This window comes from Nyctibius grandis, chromosome Z (genome assembly GCF_013368605.1).
Source record: "Nyctibius grandis isolate bNycGra1 chromosome Z, bNycGra1.pri, whole genome shotgun sequence".
NCBI lineage: Eukaryota > Metazoa > Chordata > Aves > Nyctibiiformes > Nyctibiidae > Nyctibius > Nyctibius grandis.
Window position 1 is genome coordinate 78,781,056 of NC_090695.1, and position 20,214 is coordinate 78,801,269.

The 20,214-nt window shown below is 34.8% G+C and overlaps 1 protein-coding gene across 1 annotated transcript in view; it reads left to right on the plus strand.

Annotated features, from left to right (window-relative positions):
* Nucleotides 1–20,214, plus strand: part of KIAA0825 (KIAA0825 ortholog) — a 254,030-nt gene that overhangs the window by 136,907 nt on the left and 96,909 nt on the right. The window contains exon 20 of the mRNA XM_068423333.1: nucleotides 2,973–3,067. Coding sequence (XP_068279434.1) covers nucleotides 2,973–3,067 — 95 coding nt within the window. The remainder of the gene's footprint in view (nucleotides 1–2,972; nucleotides 3,068–20,214) is intronic.

Genomic DNA, 20,214 nt, shown 5'->3' on the forward strand with positions numbered 1-20,214 from the left:
TCCTGAAAAAGGAGATTAATACCAATTTCACAAGGCTTCTCACTCCAGAAGAACACGCTTTAAAAGTATTTTTTTTTCTTCCACTAATCCCTTTATGTATATCTCAAATTGATAGAATTTAAGGGGCTACAAAATTACTTACTCCAATTCGAAATGCAGAAAATAGTTTACCATGCCTCAATTCTCAATTCATTAAGTGTGTGGTAGAATAAGACCTTCAAGTAGTGACAACTCAGGGCAGAATTATTCTGCTACACGACAGGTTTGCAGTGCTCTATTAATCAACAGATGACAAGGGATAGTTCATATTAAATTGCTTGGGATTTTGTAAACTTTTGGCATAAAGTCTATTGCCTGCATATGGAAAAGTATCTTAAAATTAAAAGAAAGAAAGAGTAGATCATGGACCTGAAAGTACCATGTGCCAACTCTGTTGTTGACAATGACAGACTTATTTCCTGAGCTTAATAATATTATTAAATAATTTAGTTCCCTTTACCATAAAATTGCACATTTATTTGGTGGTATGGGACTGTCTATTTATAAAATAGCGGTCAATATATCTCACTGTCTGGTTCCTATGAAGACTACTACCAATGCCTGTAGAAGAAGTCAGAGCACTGGCAAGGAATAATTATTCTTCTCAAAGGGTATATTTCTTAAATTCATTTCTTACTGGTTGGCAACTGCCATGAAGCTTAGGAGTTAATAATCCATAATTAATTTCTTGATTTTCTTTAAATCTGTTGTAATGAGATGTGTTTTTAATACATCAATTAACATTTTATCCTTTTATGAATTCTAAGTCCCAACAAGCTACTGGTTGCACAACATATTTTGTCAGTGAGTTAATTATGTATTGCTTTTTAGAACTTTTCTCTCAGAAGGGCCAATTGGAATAGGCATGGCAATACTGCTTGTGAGTCCACAGAGCTGGTTCAGCTCTAAACAGAGAATGTTTGTGTTACACTACGCTATATAACATATTATAGTATATAATTATATATAAGAATGTAGAGCATGTAGTGTAGTAGTGTAGACATGCTCTTAGCTTCCTTAGTAGAGGATTTCTTAAAATAAATTATATCAAAAGCTTTCTGAAAGATAATTTGTGGTAAACATACCATGTATTGTTTGTTGGTATATGTAAAAATCGCAGTGCATTAGGGTAGTTGACTTCTGTCATCTGAAGTTTTGCTAATTTGTCCCTATTGTGTCAAATTTAGCAAGATACTTAAACATAATTTCAATTAATTTTACTACGCCTGAAACAAAGGCCACTGAACCGCTATTTTGAGATCAGCTCTAGCATTTTTATTAATGATATGTGAATTTCTTACCTTCCAACCCTCTAGTTCAGCAGCTGATTCTAGGAAGTGTGTCATTCTGTTATCAATTCAGCCACTTCATTCTTACATTCCTGTAAAAATCTTGAATAATCACCATCTGGTCATAGTAACTTGTTGCTCTTGATTTTATCAATTTGTCCTGACACCTCAGTCTCTGCCAGTGCTGCTGCTCCTCCATTGTCTAATCAGATTAAGTCTAGGCTATGCAACTCCTCAACAGTATCAACAAAGAATGCTACAAAGAAATTATTTTCCTTTCCTGGAGTGACTTTTTTCAAACTGATCCTTTATTTTTTCACAGACCTGATCAGCCTGGTGGACTGAATTTTTATCTGGTATACTTATAAATTTTCCTTTTTGTTTTTATGACTTGCTACTGTCTATTTAGCTTCCCCTTTTTATCCCTTTTGATTTTACAAGTACTTCCTCCATATTTATTTATCTATTTTTAATTCAGTGTAGAGTATAGAACAGTTGCCTGTTTTCTCCCCTGTGTTCTTCTATTCCCACTGTTCTCTCAGTTGACTCTTTTTCCCTTATTTCTTGTTTATCAGATGTTCACTGTTACTTCTTCATTCACTTTCCACTTTCACACTATATTATTCTTTCTTTAGCTACCCTTGTCTCCCTTTCTCACTTCACCTTTATTTTTCTACATTACTTTTAAGTGCATGCCAAAGATGAGGGTTAGGAAGAAACTTAAATTAAAAGAAGGAAAGAAATAAAATAAAGATGGAAGGAAGGGGAGGGATTGCAATGATTCTGCTCTCCCAGAGAACCAAGTGCTGTCTGTAAGAAGAAAAAGATGCACTGCAAGATATACTTTACTCTTCTATTAGGTTTATTTCCATTGTTTTAACTTGCTTCATCTTTTTTTTTTTTAACTACTCAGTGCTATTTTGGTGTTATAACAATAATTTTTGAATTATTTCCTCCCAAGAATGTTGAATTGTAGTCACTACTTGACCATTACTGACAATGAAAATTAATATTTTGCAACAGGAGTTACTGTTTTGTAAACATAAGAATGTTGTGTCTTTTGTCTGCCCACCGTTATTGTAGATTGCTTTTATTTATTAAATAAGCAATATGGAGTTATATTTGTTCATATTGTCTAAACTTACTGCTGTTTATAATAACCATCTGGTGACTGGAGTGCCTTACAAAACAGTGGAAAAGTAAACCATCACTCTAATTATGATACAGGTTATAACTTGAATTCCAGCTATACCAAGTTTTTCATGACAAACTTTTTGCTGGCAGCAGAAAATGTAAATTGCTGTTACATAAAAAGTTGCCAATTATTTTGCTTTTCAAACAAAGAGTCAAGCTCTCAGATAAAGTGATTGGGCAGAATGCCATTAACAGTTGGAAGAATAACGGTTCAAAAAATTGATTTATCTTTTTATAAATAATAGCTACATCCCCAAATGGATTTATAAATTAATTGCTGTCTTATTGGAATAAAAACCTTCTTCTGTGGACATGATTGATATCATCTGTCTAAGTCCTTTTTCTAGACCCCCTCCTTCTTGGTTAGTATATCACAGCTGGAGCTTTAATTTACTGATCATGTTAACACTGATTAATAACTAACAATAGCTTCTTGCCATGTATCAACAGTCAGCCATTACTGAATGGAACTGGGATTGGTCAAACTTGCTGCCAAGTTATTTGGGACTGAATCAGATGACCTTCAGGGTGCTGCTGGCACACAGGTAATGGGATTTTGGCAAATAATTGCACTTCCCTGTTGTCTTTTTTACTTTATAATAGTCAATAAACAAAGATTTTACTGGTGAAATTTATAAAATAAATTATACATTTATTTTTAAATACGCAATTTTAAAATGGAGATACTTATTGTCTAGAGTATTTGATCTGTACAAAGACGGTTTTCAGTTCCTATTTTGAGGAACCTAATATGTTCTCTCTGTCTGAGACCTGCATATATGTTGATATTGCCCTTAAATAGTGCTTTAAAAAGAAATTAGTAACTTTTGCAAATCTATACTGCTCAGGGAGATTTCAGCTGTGTAGCACAGAACTTAGGGATGTTTACTCAAGTTGCAATGAATCTTAAATTCAGTCGGGGGCATGACAAGTGTAGCTAGAAATAGAAAGTGTTTCCTTAGTAGTTTTTAACTAATGGCACTTATTTTAATATTTGAACAATTTTTACTTGTAAAATTTAATGGCTTAATTGATAAGCAGATATATTTAATGCAGAACTGATACCTTTTAAATTCAGAAATAGCAATTTGTTAAATTCAGAAAATTGTAGGTAGAAAAAATGGGTATTTTTCTAAAATATTTGCCACTTACATCCTTGTGAAAACTGGAAAACTTACATGTTGCAAACTAAGTTTAACATTCCCTTCTTAATTCTGAATATTCCTGATGATTAATATGGTCATATCATTCAACTTTTAAACTGAACTGTTTCTCTATTTAGAAACTAGAGTGACAATTTCAAGTGTGTGAATTTGCATGTCAAAAATGTTTTTGTGGGTTTTATGCCATTTTCTCAATATATCGCTAGGAAATAGTCTTAAACATTTAATTCTTCCTTCATTTCCTGTATAAAATATTTGTACAGTCTATTTCTAGTCGTCTTTCTTAATTTTGCTATGATGAATTTTTTCCCCACCCAAATTGTTATTTTCCAATATTTTAATGCAATTGCACAAAAAATGATGCTGACAAAAAATGGGCCACTCAGTTCTCCTCTTGATGTCCTCCATTACCCACTACTAGACAGAATATAGGACTTCATGGACTTTTTGTTCTGTACCAGTAGTGTCATTTTTATGTTAAATGGCAGAGACAATTCAGTACTAATTTTTTCTTTTGGATAGTTCTCCTGCTGATTGCTAACACTTTTCCTTCATTAAAAATGAAGTAGTTTGCCCTTTTAAAGGAGATTCTAATAGAAAGTCTTAGACTCAAGCTGGTTCTTGAACTTCCCTTCATGTTGATGTCATCCATATGAGCCAAAGGGAGCAGAGAGGACTGCTGTAATTTGCAGAGGGAACATTTTCTGTGGACATTTCATGTTCTCTGATATCTTGAAACACATTTCGTTTTTCTTTTGATCTCCTCAGTTTGGAAAAAAAAGTTATGTATGTCCCTTCTCTGTCCTTCTACTTGTTTCACGCCTTTGTCATATCATCTATTGTTGCATCTTTTTTTTTATTTAATAAGTACCCTAATTGTTGTCATCCTTCCTAATTTGAAAATGTCTCCATTCATTGCCCTTCTACATGATATGGAAATTCTCATCTAGAAGTGACATTATGCAAACCATTAATGATTAGCTCATGGAATTATTATTTAAAACACTCTACAGACCAACATATCGTTTAAACCCATTGTGGTCATTAAGTAGCATTGCTAGTCCAGTATCTGCCATAGCGACCAGCATCTCCAACACAGCTTTCTTTAGGTGACTTTATTTTTAGCATAGCTAAAGTATGTCTGCTCATGTTTTCCAACCGGCTAGGCCAGTTCTAGCTGGTCTCATGGCTACTCAAGTAAGCTTTGCAATGACTAAAGCAAGCCTTATCTTTAGGCGATTCTTCATGCTCCTTCCTAAAACTACATAAATTTCAGCCTTACTCGTGCTCAGGAGTTAAGGTTCAAGCCGAATGAGTGTGTGATTATTTGACCTCCTGTTTATGGCGGACCCATTCTGTTTTTACTATTTGCCTTCTGAGATGAGTTAAACAAAACTAAGGGCAGTACTTGAAAAGAGTCAGAACTGTTAGTTTATAAAGTGGAGTGCTGTAATACTTTAATTACTCCTTTCTTTAACACATGCTGAAGCTTTCTGTTGTCAGTTACTTCTGTGCAGACAAAAATATTTTTACCTGTTCACAGTGATATTGGGGTCTATTTCCTCTTTTTATATTTAAAGAGAAACACTGTCTGTTACATACAAAGTAAAATAAGTATGCTCTGCTCTCTCTGTGGTGGAAAAAAAGTGAAAATGCTTAGGGGACTCATTTACAAGGGAAATGCTCCCCTAACCTAGTTAATGACTGAGTTAGGTGGGAGGGGGTTATGGGATCATTGTCCCAAAGCCAGCAAGTGGTAGGCAAATTAATTAGTTGGTGGTTAGGGGGAAGTAAAAGGCTTTTAGGACTGGTTAAAAAGGGAATGAATTGTTGTGTACTCCTCATTGTTGGCTCCACATGAGCGTGTGAATCTAATCCACGCATTCCTATGCTCCTCAAAGTAAAAGTGTTTAGGAAATTTTTCAAATGAAAGATGTGGATGGTTAATGATATTATTTTATTTCAAAGTTAACAAATACAGAATGCTATCAGGAAAAGCCTATTAAAGTTGAGCAGTAAGCAGTAACATAGAAAAGTTAATGTTCATCCCTATTTACAGTTCATACCTTTAGAAACTGTGAAGTTTTCCTTACAGGAAGAAAAGGGGTATATAGATGGAATCTTTTCCTTTCTAGTTTTACTTTTGATTCTTTTTTTTACATATAGTTTGAGCTGCAAGTATAAAGGTTAAAACATACTTTTCAATTATAATTGAAATAATATCTTTTAATAATAAGCCCATTAACATTCAGCTAATTTATAGTACTTGATTTAGCCAAGTTTTAAAAAATGTCCTACATACTTACACAGATACATGCTGCTTTTTTGAATCTTGGCACGCACTTATACATCCTTAGATATTTCAGTACCAAATGGCAGTTCCTTACCTCTAATACATATATTAAGAGAAGAAGACCATGTGCTTTCAGTTATTGTTTAATTCACGTGTATCTCAACTTTTAATCCCTGTCCTGCTCATAAAGGAAAAAATGTTACTGTCTGCCTAAATCAGCATGTTGAAAGTCTTTCTGCAGTTTATTGTAACAACGATGATCTCTTCTTTTTAACTGTCTGGCCACTGTCTCTGTGCGTATTATCACATTTGAAAATACTTTAGTGTGTGGTGAGTTGACCCCAGTCAGCATCTAGGTGTCCATATAGCTGGTCGCTCACTCCCCCCTACAATAGGATGGGAGAGAGAACTGGAAGAGCAGAGGTGAGAAAACTCTTGCGTTCAGATAAAGACAGTTTAATAAGTGAAGCCAAGCTGCACGCACAAGCAAAGCAGAAGAAGGAATTCATTCAGTGCTTCCCGTCGGCAGGCAGATGTCCAGCCGCTTCCTGGAAAGCAGGGCTTCACCACATGTAGTGATTGCTTGGCAAGGCAAACGCCATAACTCTGAATGTCCCCCCTCTTCCTCCTCCTTTCCCCAGCGTTTATTGCTGAGCATGACATTTATATGGTGTGGAATATCCCTTTGGTCATTTTGGGTCAGCTGTCCCGGCTGTGTCCCCTTCCAGCTTCTTGCACACCCCCAGCCCACTTGCTGCGGGGGCAGAGGAAAAAGAAGAGGCCTTGGCGCTGTGCAAGCACTGCTCAGCAGCAGCCAAAAAGCTGGTGTGCTGTCGACATTGAGACACAAACCCAAAGCACAGTACCATGCATTACCCTTTTTGTTTATGTACTCTCCTTTATACTGATCTATAAGTTAAATACTTTCTGGTCATTCATTTTCAGAGAAGTATCTCAGCAACTTGTGCATAGTTATAAGATATTAATATTTTGCTGGGTTTTGAGATGTGACCTTCGTTCTGCAGTTCTCCAGGACTTTCAAGTGCATTGAATACATTATTATAGAGAATAACTACATTCCACTCACTATAATTATGAGAAACAACCGAGACATTTTTGTAACATGTGAAGCCATTCTCCAGTATTGCAGTAATTTGCTGTTCTGACGGGGAGCAGCCGGGATTCCCTCCTCTTCGCTAGGGAAGTGCAGGGCAACAAGTAGTGATTTGGTTGGAACAATACGGGGGTGCACGTGCAAGCAGGAACGCTCTGGGAGCTACAGGAACAGACAGAGAAGAACTCATGACTGGCAAAGCCAACGACAGTCCAGTACAATATCTTAGGAACAGGAAGCCTAACAATAACTGAGAGGGGAATATGTTGGTTTACCATAAATGCATCAGGTGAGAAACAGTACCAAGTTAGAAAAATTATGCAAGTTAAAACCAATTTGTTCAATTGGTTAAGAAATGCCATGAAAAACATCTAGACTGGAAATTAGGAGATGATTTCCAACAGATAAACCGGTGTAGCTCAAGAAGAATTTTCCAGAAAGTGTTTGCACAGTGATATGAGCTTAAGTAGTTTTAAGTTGAAACAGGATAGACCAAGTGGTTTACTTCCAGTCATATGTTCCTTTGATAAATATTCTCAGCTGCCCAGCATCTTCTCAAAGCAGAGTAGAAAACCTGGAATTGTTTATATATCGGCTTTAAGGAAACTATAAAAAATTAATAAGTTTGGTTTTTACTAAAACTGGATAAAATATATAGACTTTCTAGTAATGTCTGCTGCAAAATATACACAAACTCTCCCATTCTTCAGACTCTAGAATTTTTCATAACATAGTTCAGACTGCATTCTGTCTGACAAACTACTGGGCTGTTTGCAAGTGAAACTGCTTTTTAGAAAGGTAAAGACTATTCTTGGCAGCAGGGTGCTGCCCTAAGATTAAGAAGATCCCTTTATGCTGTGGAAGCTGATCTTGTACCTAATGTCTCCCTTTTTTGAAATCCTTTTGACTGTATTGGGTGAGGGCTGTCTATGTGCCTTTTGCAAATAAATTTGTTAATGTAGTTTTGGCATTTGGTCCCCATACTAGAGTTAGGTGATAAAATTATATGTTTTGCCATTGATTAAACTTAATAAAACTGAAATTAAGTCAAAAATTCTTGTTTAGAATTTTGAATGATTGAAGGGCAAAATCTGCATAGCTCTTGTATATTCTAGTGGATACACAGACACCATCTGTTGAGAATGGTAGCCATATGGTGAACTATTTATAGAAAATGTTTATATTCATTGTGTTGTTGATTATCTAGATATCCAGAAAATGCTCTTTTAAAATCCAGTTTATCAACACATGGAAAAAATGTATTATCTAGTTTTGAAATTGAAAAGAATGTCAGCAAACTGCATGTGCTTTGTGGTCTGTGAAAGATTTTTTATGCAACTCTACAAAAGCCTGAGTCTGAGAAATGAGTGATAATACCCAGGGTATGAAAAGGTAGGAAGTTCTCTAACAATTTTCTTCATAGAAGAAACAAATGATGGAAGAGCAGTTACTGGCATGATGCCAAGACAAGACCATAACTGCATGGCAGAGGATGCCAGTGTTACGTCTAGTGTACTTTTGGATGTGTTAGTCAGTGCTTCTAAACTGCAGATGCTCCTAGACCTTTTGTATCCAAATTGCTGGATATTGGAAATCCATATTGTTGTTATGGCTACAAGTCAACTATTAATGATGTGTTGGTGAGGAACTGGGTTGCCATTAATACTGCAGTAATCACCACCTGCTTGGTGAGATTATAATGGATGCCCTTATAATGCATGTGAGAACAGGCTTTCTGAAATGCATGGGAGGTTATGAAAGACAGTATCCCATTGTTCCTGTATCAAAAGAAGCAGGTGAAAGGTATTAATCCATTATTGCACATCTCTTGGTTGATCACAGAGTTAGGTTTAGACCATAGTGCTGCATGTACCAAAACAAAAGTCACTGGAATTTTGAGGAAAATCTGATTTTGACCTTTCTGGATAAGCAAGGACCTTTTCTATAAATGAGTTGGTCAATAACAAGGTATATGACATCCGTCAACATAAGGATTATGCTCCATCTGCTTATCCTCTTCTGACATAACTAATGAAACTGTACTCTGACCTTAGAGGATCTGTCAGAAGTAGGCTTAGTTCCCTGCCTGGCAGTTTTAAAGCATTGGTGGCAGAATGTAGATCAGGAAGCAAGAGGAAGATGTTACCCTGTATTGCATACTGTTTGAATGCCACTGCAGCCACTATTATGTGTACAGTTGTAGTATGAATGTCACTAGTAAGTGAGGCTAAAGGTGAGACTTCCCATATGTACTTTCGACTTTTCTGGTTATTAGCAGTCTCTCTCTCCTGCAGACATGTTGGTGAAACCTATGAATAAAACAATATTATCCAACAGTGTCCAACAAAAGATGTTGAAAAGAAAGGGACTGCTATATCCCAGTTAACCTTAGTTAATGTGAGCTCCTTTCTAATACTTGGAAGTCCTTTATGATGAGGCCTTTGCCTACATAGGTTGTAGAAGTATGTACTTACCAGCTTACTTTGAAGTAACAACTATAAAATTGCTGAAATAAGGTTTCATTCTAATTTGATGCTATTTCCATTGCTCAAACCTGACCTCTAGAGAAAAAAAAAAAAGTATTGGCGATACGTGTATTGCATTCAGAAGTGTATTAAGCACGGCTTATGGGCTACAGAATAGGCCTGTGAGTAAACACCATTCTTCTAATAATGTCTCACTGTATGTTGGTTTCCACATTTAGAATTAGGTAACATTTGTCCATATTTTTATGTCCGTTGATATGTTTTGATGGAAATAATGCTAAATAAATGCAATGTATTAGCGTTAATAATGCATATATACATCTATTGTTAGGATTCACATTTCATTGGTTTCTTTAAAAGTGTATATCTTTTCTTCATAACTAGATATTTTTGTGTAGTGCAACCAAAAATCATGACTTGCAAGTGTGACACTTGGACATTTTATGTCACTATCTAATTAACCTGGTGATTGGCATCCCCTGACCCGGCTGACTTTCCTTAAAAATAGATCCTTCCTTTCATCTGCAAATAATTTGCCTTCCTTTCAACTCTGTCTCACATCCTGTTGCTCACTAAGGATTCTTAAGTGGAGATAATCATGCTCGTCTTCTTATCTGTTCTGTTCTTCCTCTTTCTGAGCCTTTCTGATCCAAGTTTTCATTCTTAATAGATATATAGTTATCATAAGTGTGTACAAAAGCTCTAAATGTGTATTAATGCATGCAGAGTACTGACTACCCTAACTGTACACACTGGCTTAGCTACTCATCTCATCTGTAGGCTTTCTTGCTACACCTACAAAGGAAGAGGCTACAGTGCACAAGCCAACAAGCTAAAAGTCTGTTTTGCTCACCAACCCGTTGTTTCTTCCTTCTACTTCTTTTAGATAAGGGATTTTCAGCAAAGTGCTAGTAATGCAGAGTAATTCAATTTCCATACAGGGATCTCAATTTCTTTCTGAGCTGTAATGGGTTCAGACATGCAAATCGCCTGTAAGGTAGAGGGGGAAGTATTAATATCAAAGTTAAACAGATGGAAAATCTAGTCCTGCAAGTCACGTTTAAGGTTTCTCCTACACTGGAAAATTAGTCTGTAGCAAAGCCAAGACTAGAACCTAGCTCTTTTGACTAAATTTAAGATACAAAAGCTACCATATAGTAGCTGATCTGTGGGAACTGTTGATGTCCTAGGTGGCAACAAAGGGGAGGTGGCACAGCTTTAGTTACACTTAATTGCTTAGCTAATTTGCATTACCTTGCAGTCTTCTTAGGAAGTGGTAGGCCCAGTAGTTTTCCTCCAAAGGAGATGGGGAAAAACTGTTTGCTTTCTCTTGACCTTGAAACATTTCTGTTGCTACCAAAAGAAAGTAGTAAGGACTGGTGGCTGCTGCTGTGCAGATAACACACCTTCATAGCTGTAATCACTGTCTCTTAGAGCTACAGCTTTCCCACAGGTTATTGGCTTTCTCACATGGCTTTCCTGGATGAACTTCCTCTGTCCTGCCTGGCGCACCCTGATTCAACAGCTAATTGCTTATGAAAGGATGACAAGTCCCAAAGATCTTATTGCCTCTTCCCCAGCTCCAAAGTCAAACTGGACTTGAAAGTTTTACAGTCATGATATAGTTCTGAAGATACAGCAGAGTTCAGCAGTTTCCAACCTGCTCTTAATAGGTACTGTGATGTGAGTAGTCAAAATTTGCATAGACACAGTGATTTGGGGGTTTCTGCTGCTGACTGATAATCTGGCCCAGAAAAACTCTTTGGTGGTTGTTTTTTTCCCCCTGTAAACTTCTCTCTGGGATATAACAACAAAATTTAATCTTTGTGAAGAATGGGAAACCATTATGCATCCTGCATCATGTAGCAAAGAGGTAATTCAGAATTGTCATTCTAATGGTTGACACTGGAACATGTCATTGAAGAAAGCTTTTTTTATGTTAGTCTTTAGATTGACAGGTTATGACAAAATTGCATTCATGTTGCTTGAATACATCTTTTGTCTAGTTTTACATGCTTTTTGACTTGTCTACAAAATGACATATTGAGGTTTTCATTAGCCTTAACCAGGTGTGATTTTCTTTATGGAAGATACCTTGGTAGGACTGCAGTTGAAGGCGAATAAACCACTGAAGCTTAGAAAGGCCACGGCCCTTCTTCAGATGGTAGCGATGAATTGAAAGACTCATTAATCAACAACCAAGTCACAGGTGTGATGGTTTTCCTGCAAACTGCCAACAGACTGTGAAAGTCACATCCAACACATGAAACTGTTAAACTAGACACATCTATAAACATTCTTAAACTTTTGTCTTTCCATTTCATTTGAAAAACACAACCCTGGCATGTTTTCATTGTTGATTTTTTTTTTTAAACAAATTTTTTTTTGTTTTCCAGGGAATACTGTTCATTTAGGAAACAAAAGAAAAACCTGATACTGTTTTAGTCTTTTGCTCATTTTAATACAGTAACAAGTTCATTTAAATGGTCACACTGTTTTGATTGCAATGATAAGTGTAAACAATTTTAATATTATAAATTTTTGTACACATAAAATGTGTGCAAAAGCTTTAACAGAAAAAATGAACACAGGGATTTTCTGCGTATAAATGAATGGTCGTTTTCTTCATGATTTTCTGGTCCTTTCCTCTAGTACAAAAATTATCTGGAACAAAGATTCAGTTATGCTGTAGTGCTGCAATCTAGACACAGAAAGTCATGAAATGTTTAAAGTGAAATGATTTAGAAGGTTTTATTATTTAATCAACCTGCACTGGATTTTTCACCTGCACTGATGGGAAAAACCCATAATAAGAAGCCAAAGAATGAAATCTCCATACAATTTTTCCACATCATTCTTCCCTAAACACTGTGGATCCCCTGGAATGAAGGAGAGTCTAGTCAGAGGTCTTAGACCTCCCCATTAATTTTTTTTTCCCCCAGATTATCGTTAAATTGTTATACTCCCTGTAGATAAAAATTAATTTTACTCTGTCAAAGAACAATGAATATGAATTTGCTCGGATTTTTGTATTTGCTAATTCTTTGGTCTCCCTAATTCTCATCTTTTTTCCAAATATGGCTGCTCAAGATAATAAAAATTATTCTTTAAAATAGGAAGCAGATGAGAACAGTATCCCACCTTCACCTGGAGTGAGGAATTTCTTTACAGAAGTAGTCTGATCTTCTGTTTCCCTCTAGCACATCTGTCTTAGTTTTGAACTTCATATCTAGAAACTAATTTTATTTTGCAAACCATATTCTCCACTTTTTATGCCTGGATTGCCAGTTACAAAGATATTTTGGTCTTATTCAATTTAAAGCAATGGAACTGTATAGAAGTATAATGCCTGCTTGCTCAGCAACACTGTAATGCACGCAAAAGGCAAGGAAGCAATGGTGCTGCATTTATTGATGAAGTAATAAGGTATTATAATAGTGGTATATCAAAAGTGATATCTGCTTTGCTTTTACAAGGCTCTATAAGCAGATATTTGAATATACCTGTCTTTAAGATATATCTGCAACAGATTTTATCCGATTACTTAATGTAGTGCTGCTGCTTGTTATTGGAGGGCTTGATAAAGTATATGCAGCTGTCATGTCATGTCACCCATTTTAGAAAGAACTGTTGTAATTTCATTTTAATGGCAGTGTATTTTGAAACAGATTTTACTACTGGGATCAGGGAGAATTGTATTTTGTTTCAAGTTTGACCATAGATTGTTGCCTGTATTTTTGCCCATTAACTTTCTGTTGTTCCTTTAACTCAGTAATTAAACACCCCCTCAAAAAACCCACCCTCTAGAATAATACAGAAATGATCCCTTTAATTGTACTAATAAAGACTGTGACAGTTGAATTTAAATACAACCAAACTCTTCCCACTAAAGTGTTAATGAAATTAACAATAAAAAAGTATAATGATTTCTCTTGGGATAATTACATGGGTAATTTAACAGCACATTTGGATAAAAACTGAAAGCATTTGTGTGATATATAGTCAAACCTCTGTAAATGGTACACAGCAAATCAAAGGCTTTCTTATTGTCTTTCAAGTACAAAAGAAATATTTAAAAGTGTTAAGTAGTGGCTCCTCTTAAAAAGTAAATTTATCTTTCATTTCTCTCATATTTTCAACATCACATTATTTATTGTTTCATATGGAATGTCTGTCAGATCTTGCTATAGCAATAGCATTTAATGTACTTAGTCTCAAAGTGAATGCATAGACAGTTGGGTGTTCTCTTGCATAGCTCAGTGGAAAAAATGGTTGTTGCATAAGTAATTTTGATACAATATTTTCAGAATTTTAGCAATGAAAAAGAATGGTATTTGAATAGTAAACACATGAATTTAGAGAAGAAATATGTGACAGTGACCTTACAAGCATTCTGTTTGAAAAGAAATAAGCCACAATTTCAAATGTGAGCTGACTTTTCATTAATATAGTAATATGGTATTACAGATCCTTGGTACCTTGTTGACTCTGCATGCTGGTCATCAGATGCTGTGATGGCCCCATGTACGGAACTCAGTCTAATCTGGTAGATGTTCCTGCTGCACTTGTAGCAACTATTCACAGAGGAAAGGTAGTTCTCCAGCAGGCCAGGCATAGGTTATTTATTACTTTCATGAGGTCATAGTCAACACCTTAAACTCATCCAGAGACCAAAGGGCTTTCATGATGATCACAGAATATCTGATAAGCATGTACTCTGTTCATTAACTGAATTGATGCTTACTGCAAGTGTCATTTTTCTAGCTGTTTTATATTATAGCCACAAGCTGAAACATGTTCACCAGCTCTCTCCTTCCACAACTCCCGAATGTGGTCTCAGAGAAACAAGCAGAAGCTCCCTATTCAGAATAAATCATACATATGACTCTCAACTCTACTCAATATTAGTTGAAGCATCAACCTATATTAAGCAAAGACAAGCGAAAGACACATCATCATATGTCTTTCAAATATAAATAGCCAGTGCCAACAGCAAATATCTCTCTCTTCCCTTTCTAATAAGCTCCTAAAAATTGTGTGTGTGCCTTGAAGATAACAGAATGGCATTTCATGGGATTCCAAACATGAGACCTCTCCAGGAAGAGGAGTAATTATAGTTGCTATCAGACACTGAAAAATTAAATGCACTTTCAAAATTGGGTGTATTAGACTTACAGAGAACAGTTCTATTAGTTTTTGCCAATATCTGCAAACAGCCTAACAATGTCTCAAGGAGCGAATGTAGGTGACAGATACAGCAGCAATTTTCTGGACACTTGTTCCCTGTGTGTCATGAAGAGGTCATTGACCTCTGTCTGTCTAAACTTCAACCCAAAATTGTCATAGATCAAGCTGATCTATGACATTCAGATATTTTGAAGTTAGGCTCAAAGATCATTCTCCAACATCATGCCGGAAATGGAATGTTTTGATACTAAGCAGTCTGAGTTAAGCAGCTTCAGGCTATAACTTTCTGAGCAACAAAGATTCGGTGATAGTCAGCTGGCAAAGGGTACTGCTTTTCTCTATTACTTTTCCACCAGGAAAAGTAGTGAGCCTAGAACAAGGTTTGTGTGATGAGGCTTTCATAGTGTCTTCATTATTGGTAAACATCTCTGGTAGAAAATTAAGAGATTCTGAGGTCTTAAGACTATGTTTTAGTTTATTTTACAGCAACACGGAGGACTGGCTCTAATTCTTTTAGGAGTATAAATGTTGTCAATTTGTTGTTTACTTTATTGATATTTAGATTAGGGGAGGTTGAATTTCCTTTGCAGAAACTATGCTTCTTATAGTATGATCTTTTAATTCTTCCATCAATTTATTTTAATTGTTTTTGCAAGTGGTTTTCTAGCCCTATTTAAAAAACAAACAAGCAAACATTTCTTATTTCAAAAGAGATCAATCTCATTATTCTTTGTACCTCTAAGAATTATTTTATTCTTACAATTCTCAGAAACTCATGTGTGTTCCCTCTGGCCTTGATAAATTGCTTCTTTTTTAGGTTTTCAGTTTAAGGTCTTCTGACCTTTAGTCTTTTGATGGTACTTGATACGTATCATCTACTGAAATTAAGAGTAATGTGTTTTTTCCTCCTGCAGAATATAGAATTGCATTATAGTAAAATCCCCATTGCTTACTTCTGAGCTGTTTTGATTTTTATTTCATCTTCTTGTATTTAATTAGATTATATTAACAACAACTTTTCCTTTTATTTGCTATGCAACCAATTCTTCCACAAAATAATCCCTGAAAGTGTTTAAATTGTATTTCCAAACTATTTACTACTATATTATTGGACCATTTTATATGAAAATACCTAACTTTGTCTTCTTGGTCTAATTCTTTTGGGTAATCAGTATCCTTCCTGGTAAATCTTGATTTGGTGTGATAGCTCTAGAAACATATGTGAATTCTAGAGGTCTGTCCATATAGTTTTAACTAGAATGGTTTTCCATTTGTGAAATTTGTTAGATTTATCGCTGCATGTTCATCTTTTCAACATAATCAGTCTGTTCTATGTAGTTTATAGGTGAGTATTCTGTCTCCCAAAAATGTGAAACTTTCCATTATGACTCTGTAGTATCGTTTTCTGTCAGGGGAATGGGTGAGGTAGAGTGTCTCCCTTTCTCTTCTCTGAGTATGTACAGATGTTTGTTGAATATGGAGTGATGGCTGCTTTGTTTTTCAGTTCTATTTTTATATTACTGCTGAATTTTACATTGCTGATTCTACAGCTCCTACCAATCCTAAGTGTATTTTTCTTCTTTTCATGTTAACAGTCTCATTTACAGTGATTAGGAGAGAACTCTTTCTTTTCATGATGGCCTTTTCTTGACATTTTCCACCGTATTTTCTTAACTTTGTCAAATTCAGTTTTCTCATTTTAATCTATCTATCTTTGCTGTCACATGCAGAATTTTCCTACATGGGGATTAATGAGCGATTAATCCTTTTATTCCATACCAAAACATAATCCTGAAACAGTTTATTCATATCATTAATCTAATGAGTTGTCTCTGTGAATTCAATACAATAACTGGAATTCAACATGTTAGTCTAGATTGCATGTTTGCCGTTCTGGGCCTTGAGAAGGAAACTGCTTGGAATTAGCAGTGTTTCTTTGGCCATCTGTTTGTCTTGTGGTTGCATGTCTGTGGTCTGCAAACAACCATTTGCCTGCCCCACAGTACATGGTCTCTGTCTTATCCATACAAGTACACTGAAAATACAGGCTATAGAAATTTTAATTAAAAGTTAAATGATATTTTTTGTGGGGGCTTACTAGGTGTTTTAAGGGTGCAGTACTCTCTTGTTCTGTAAAATAAGATGACAGTGAACGCTACCATTAGAATATCTATTAAATCTACTCAATCCTAAGAGCGGTTTTGAGAGACAATTTTTTTTCAATTTGATTCAGTTATGATTTATGAGAAATTGTTCTTGAATGTCAGTAACACATGCTACGTATCTGTTCATATGAGGACAAACCTATGTCCATACAAAATACTGTGTTACTAGTTTCAGAACAGTGATGTATTTAAGTGAATATTTACCATGAGGGAGCAAAATAGAATTTAAAGAAGTGATGATCTGTATCTCAAGGAATATATTTTGAAGTGCTTTATTTTAATCTAAGAATATATTCTGTGACTTTTTCCTTTTTTTTTTAAGAGAAACATTTAATAATATACATTTAATCTTTTGGTTACTGTATCATCTGTTGTTTTGAAATGCTAATAGTTAGAAAAAGTTAAAAACAGAGTTTAAACAACACACTAGTTTCTCCTGCTGGGCTAAGAATTAGCAAAGTCATGGTTTCACAAAGCTGATGTCACATATTCCTGTGGTTAATGTTACAAAGAAATTAGAATGAGTTTTCCTACTGCACTGAAATAGCTTAGAAAGAGGGATGAAGAAAGGAAGATGATTTTTCTGTTGCTCAAAATGCTTTTCTTATAGTTTATTGAAATGATAAATAAAGACCGAAGCATGTAGAACATGCTTTGATATAACTGAATTAATTTTAAAAGATCTGGAGTGTTACAGGGAGTGCACACCCTGTGAACTGACTGGTTTTTTTCTTTAATGGCATTTTCTCAGCATCCGATAATAACATAAAAATAAAGGTTTTATATCTTCTGAAGCAGACTTGTCAAGTTCTGAGTGGCATCTTATAATTGTGAAAACTAAAGGTATGCTTTGACTCTCCTCTGTTAAGCATCTATATCGAGGTCTTTGCATGCTTATTTTTCGCTATAGTTTTAAATGCGTGGGAGAATTTGATCAGTGTCCTTTTTATATTCAAAATGAGCCAGCTTCTGTCTCAAAAGTGTCTTATTGTCATGATGTCACTGCATCTCAAGATTTGTGACCTTTTGCTCCATATGGATTCATGGTAGACCTCGTGTTTTTGCAGGCTAGATTGCTTTTGTACCCCCGCTAGGGGGTATCAAAGCCTTTTGGACTAAAGTTTTATATACTGGTAGGTTTGCAAATAAATAAGTAAATGGAATAAAAATAATATACTGAAAGTACCCAACAGTAACTGAAAGCACCCAACAAAGAAACAAACCTAAAGTTTATGTATAATAAGGACCGCCAGATGTCGCAAAGGCATCATTGATGAAGTGTTTTTTAATCCAAAATGTGGCACTTATATGAGGAATAGTAGTATTGTGTTTGAGAGTTGCAGAGGCCATAACAGGTCAGTGAAATGTCCTTCAAACATTTGATTTTTACATTTGAGAATAGGCTGAGATGAAAAGATAACCACATATCTGACACTGATGTTACTACCATTTAGACAACCGATGCAATTGCCTTAGTCAGTGGGATCAATCAGACCTTTATTACTTTGAAAACCACATAAAAGATTTAGTTTTGTTTTTTTCTTATAAAAATGAGGGTTCTGAACATCATCAGATAACAAACTTCTAAATGTAAAATACTTATAATGTGTATATAGTTTTATTTTCTCCTTGTTCTTTTAAAAGTTGAATACTATAAAAAACATTAAAAAGAATAACAAGTAGTCTTGAAAGAATTTGAGCTGAGTTGAACAGTACGCATAAATTGGCAGTTTAACAAGGAGAACTTGGAAACAAGTATTTGATGATTGATTTTTTATTGAGACACAATGAGAATGATAGTGGATAAAGTGATTTTCCTTATTGAGAGAAAATACAGTGTTTTTCAACATGTCTTCGGTATGAATGGAAGCCCTGTCAAAAAAACTGAGCAACACATAATATCTTTTAAAAGGTAAATTAACATAAGTATATCACTTAGTTTATGGATCAAATTTTACACTTGTCAGTTTTATTCATAATGTCATAAAGTTTATATTGTAAAGATAGTGTTATTACCTTTGTGATGTCCTGGAAAAGCCTAATATTAACTGAGTTCATTGTAGAATTTAAGTATATTCAGCTGAAGAAATGCCAGTGCAGAAAATTAAGTCCAAAATATGTATTCATGTGCAGATCTTAGTCAAATCCCTAGTAATTTTAAGTACTTGAAATACATTATTCAACAAGTAACCTGCTGTACGCTTGTGTTTAATGGGCTCTGCCTGAGTATACAGAAGCTGTCAAGATAAAATATAGAACATGCATCATTCTAATTCAATTATGATTATTCTTAAAAAATAAAATAAATGCATGTCCATGTGTGTTTTTGTTGTATGTGGAAATGTGCAATCTTTATTGCTAAGTTTGGATTTGAATTTGTTTTGTATGATTCTTGCTAATTTCTCTGTTCCTCAGGTATATGTGTATACACCGCATAAACACACAACATATAAATATATAAATTATGTTCATTCAAACGTTAAAGGTGTTCAAAATGTTAATTGAATTTATACCGAATGTATATATGTATACTTAACATTTCTGCTTCCCCATGTTATACATAAAAAAATAAATTAGTGATATAGTTATGCATATACATATTTGCATAATTGTTATTAAACAAGTTAAATAGGCCCTGGACTTTCCTCTAACTTCAAGTAAAATGCTTGTTGAGAATCGATATGTAGAAGCAAGCATGTCTTTATCTCTGATTATGATTTTGATGACATTTTCCTTTTATGATTGTGATGTCAGTGGAGTTCTTAACTTAATAGGTAGTTCCTAAGTTAATAGACATAGTTGCATAATATTCCAGAGATATAAAATTCTTTAACTCTACCTTTGAAGTCTTTGCGTGACAATTGAGGGGGATTTTTTGGCCATGGATTTTTAAACGGAGATAGATCTATATATGTGTGTGTTTGTGTACTCTGCTTATGAGCTACATACATATGGAATACTTTGTGTTTTGTTCTAAGACTTTATGTATATTTAACCTTTAATTTAACTAGCAGGTTGTAAGATTTCCATAAAAAATAGATGAGCTTTGAACTCACTGAATGTTATTGGTGTAGCACAATCAATCATTTCTAAAGGTTAATGGTGTTAAAAACAATGAGAACATATGTCTTATTTTTAATACTGTTATATTAGTAAAATTATTTAGCATAGATAAGGAATTTGTATCCTGTTCTTTGTGTTAAATCAGGATTTACAGTTTTTGAATAGCAGATTATAGGTTTTATTATCAAAGTTGAAGGGGGAAAAAGACAAATAAGTATTTA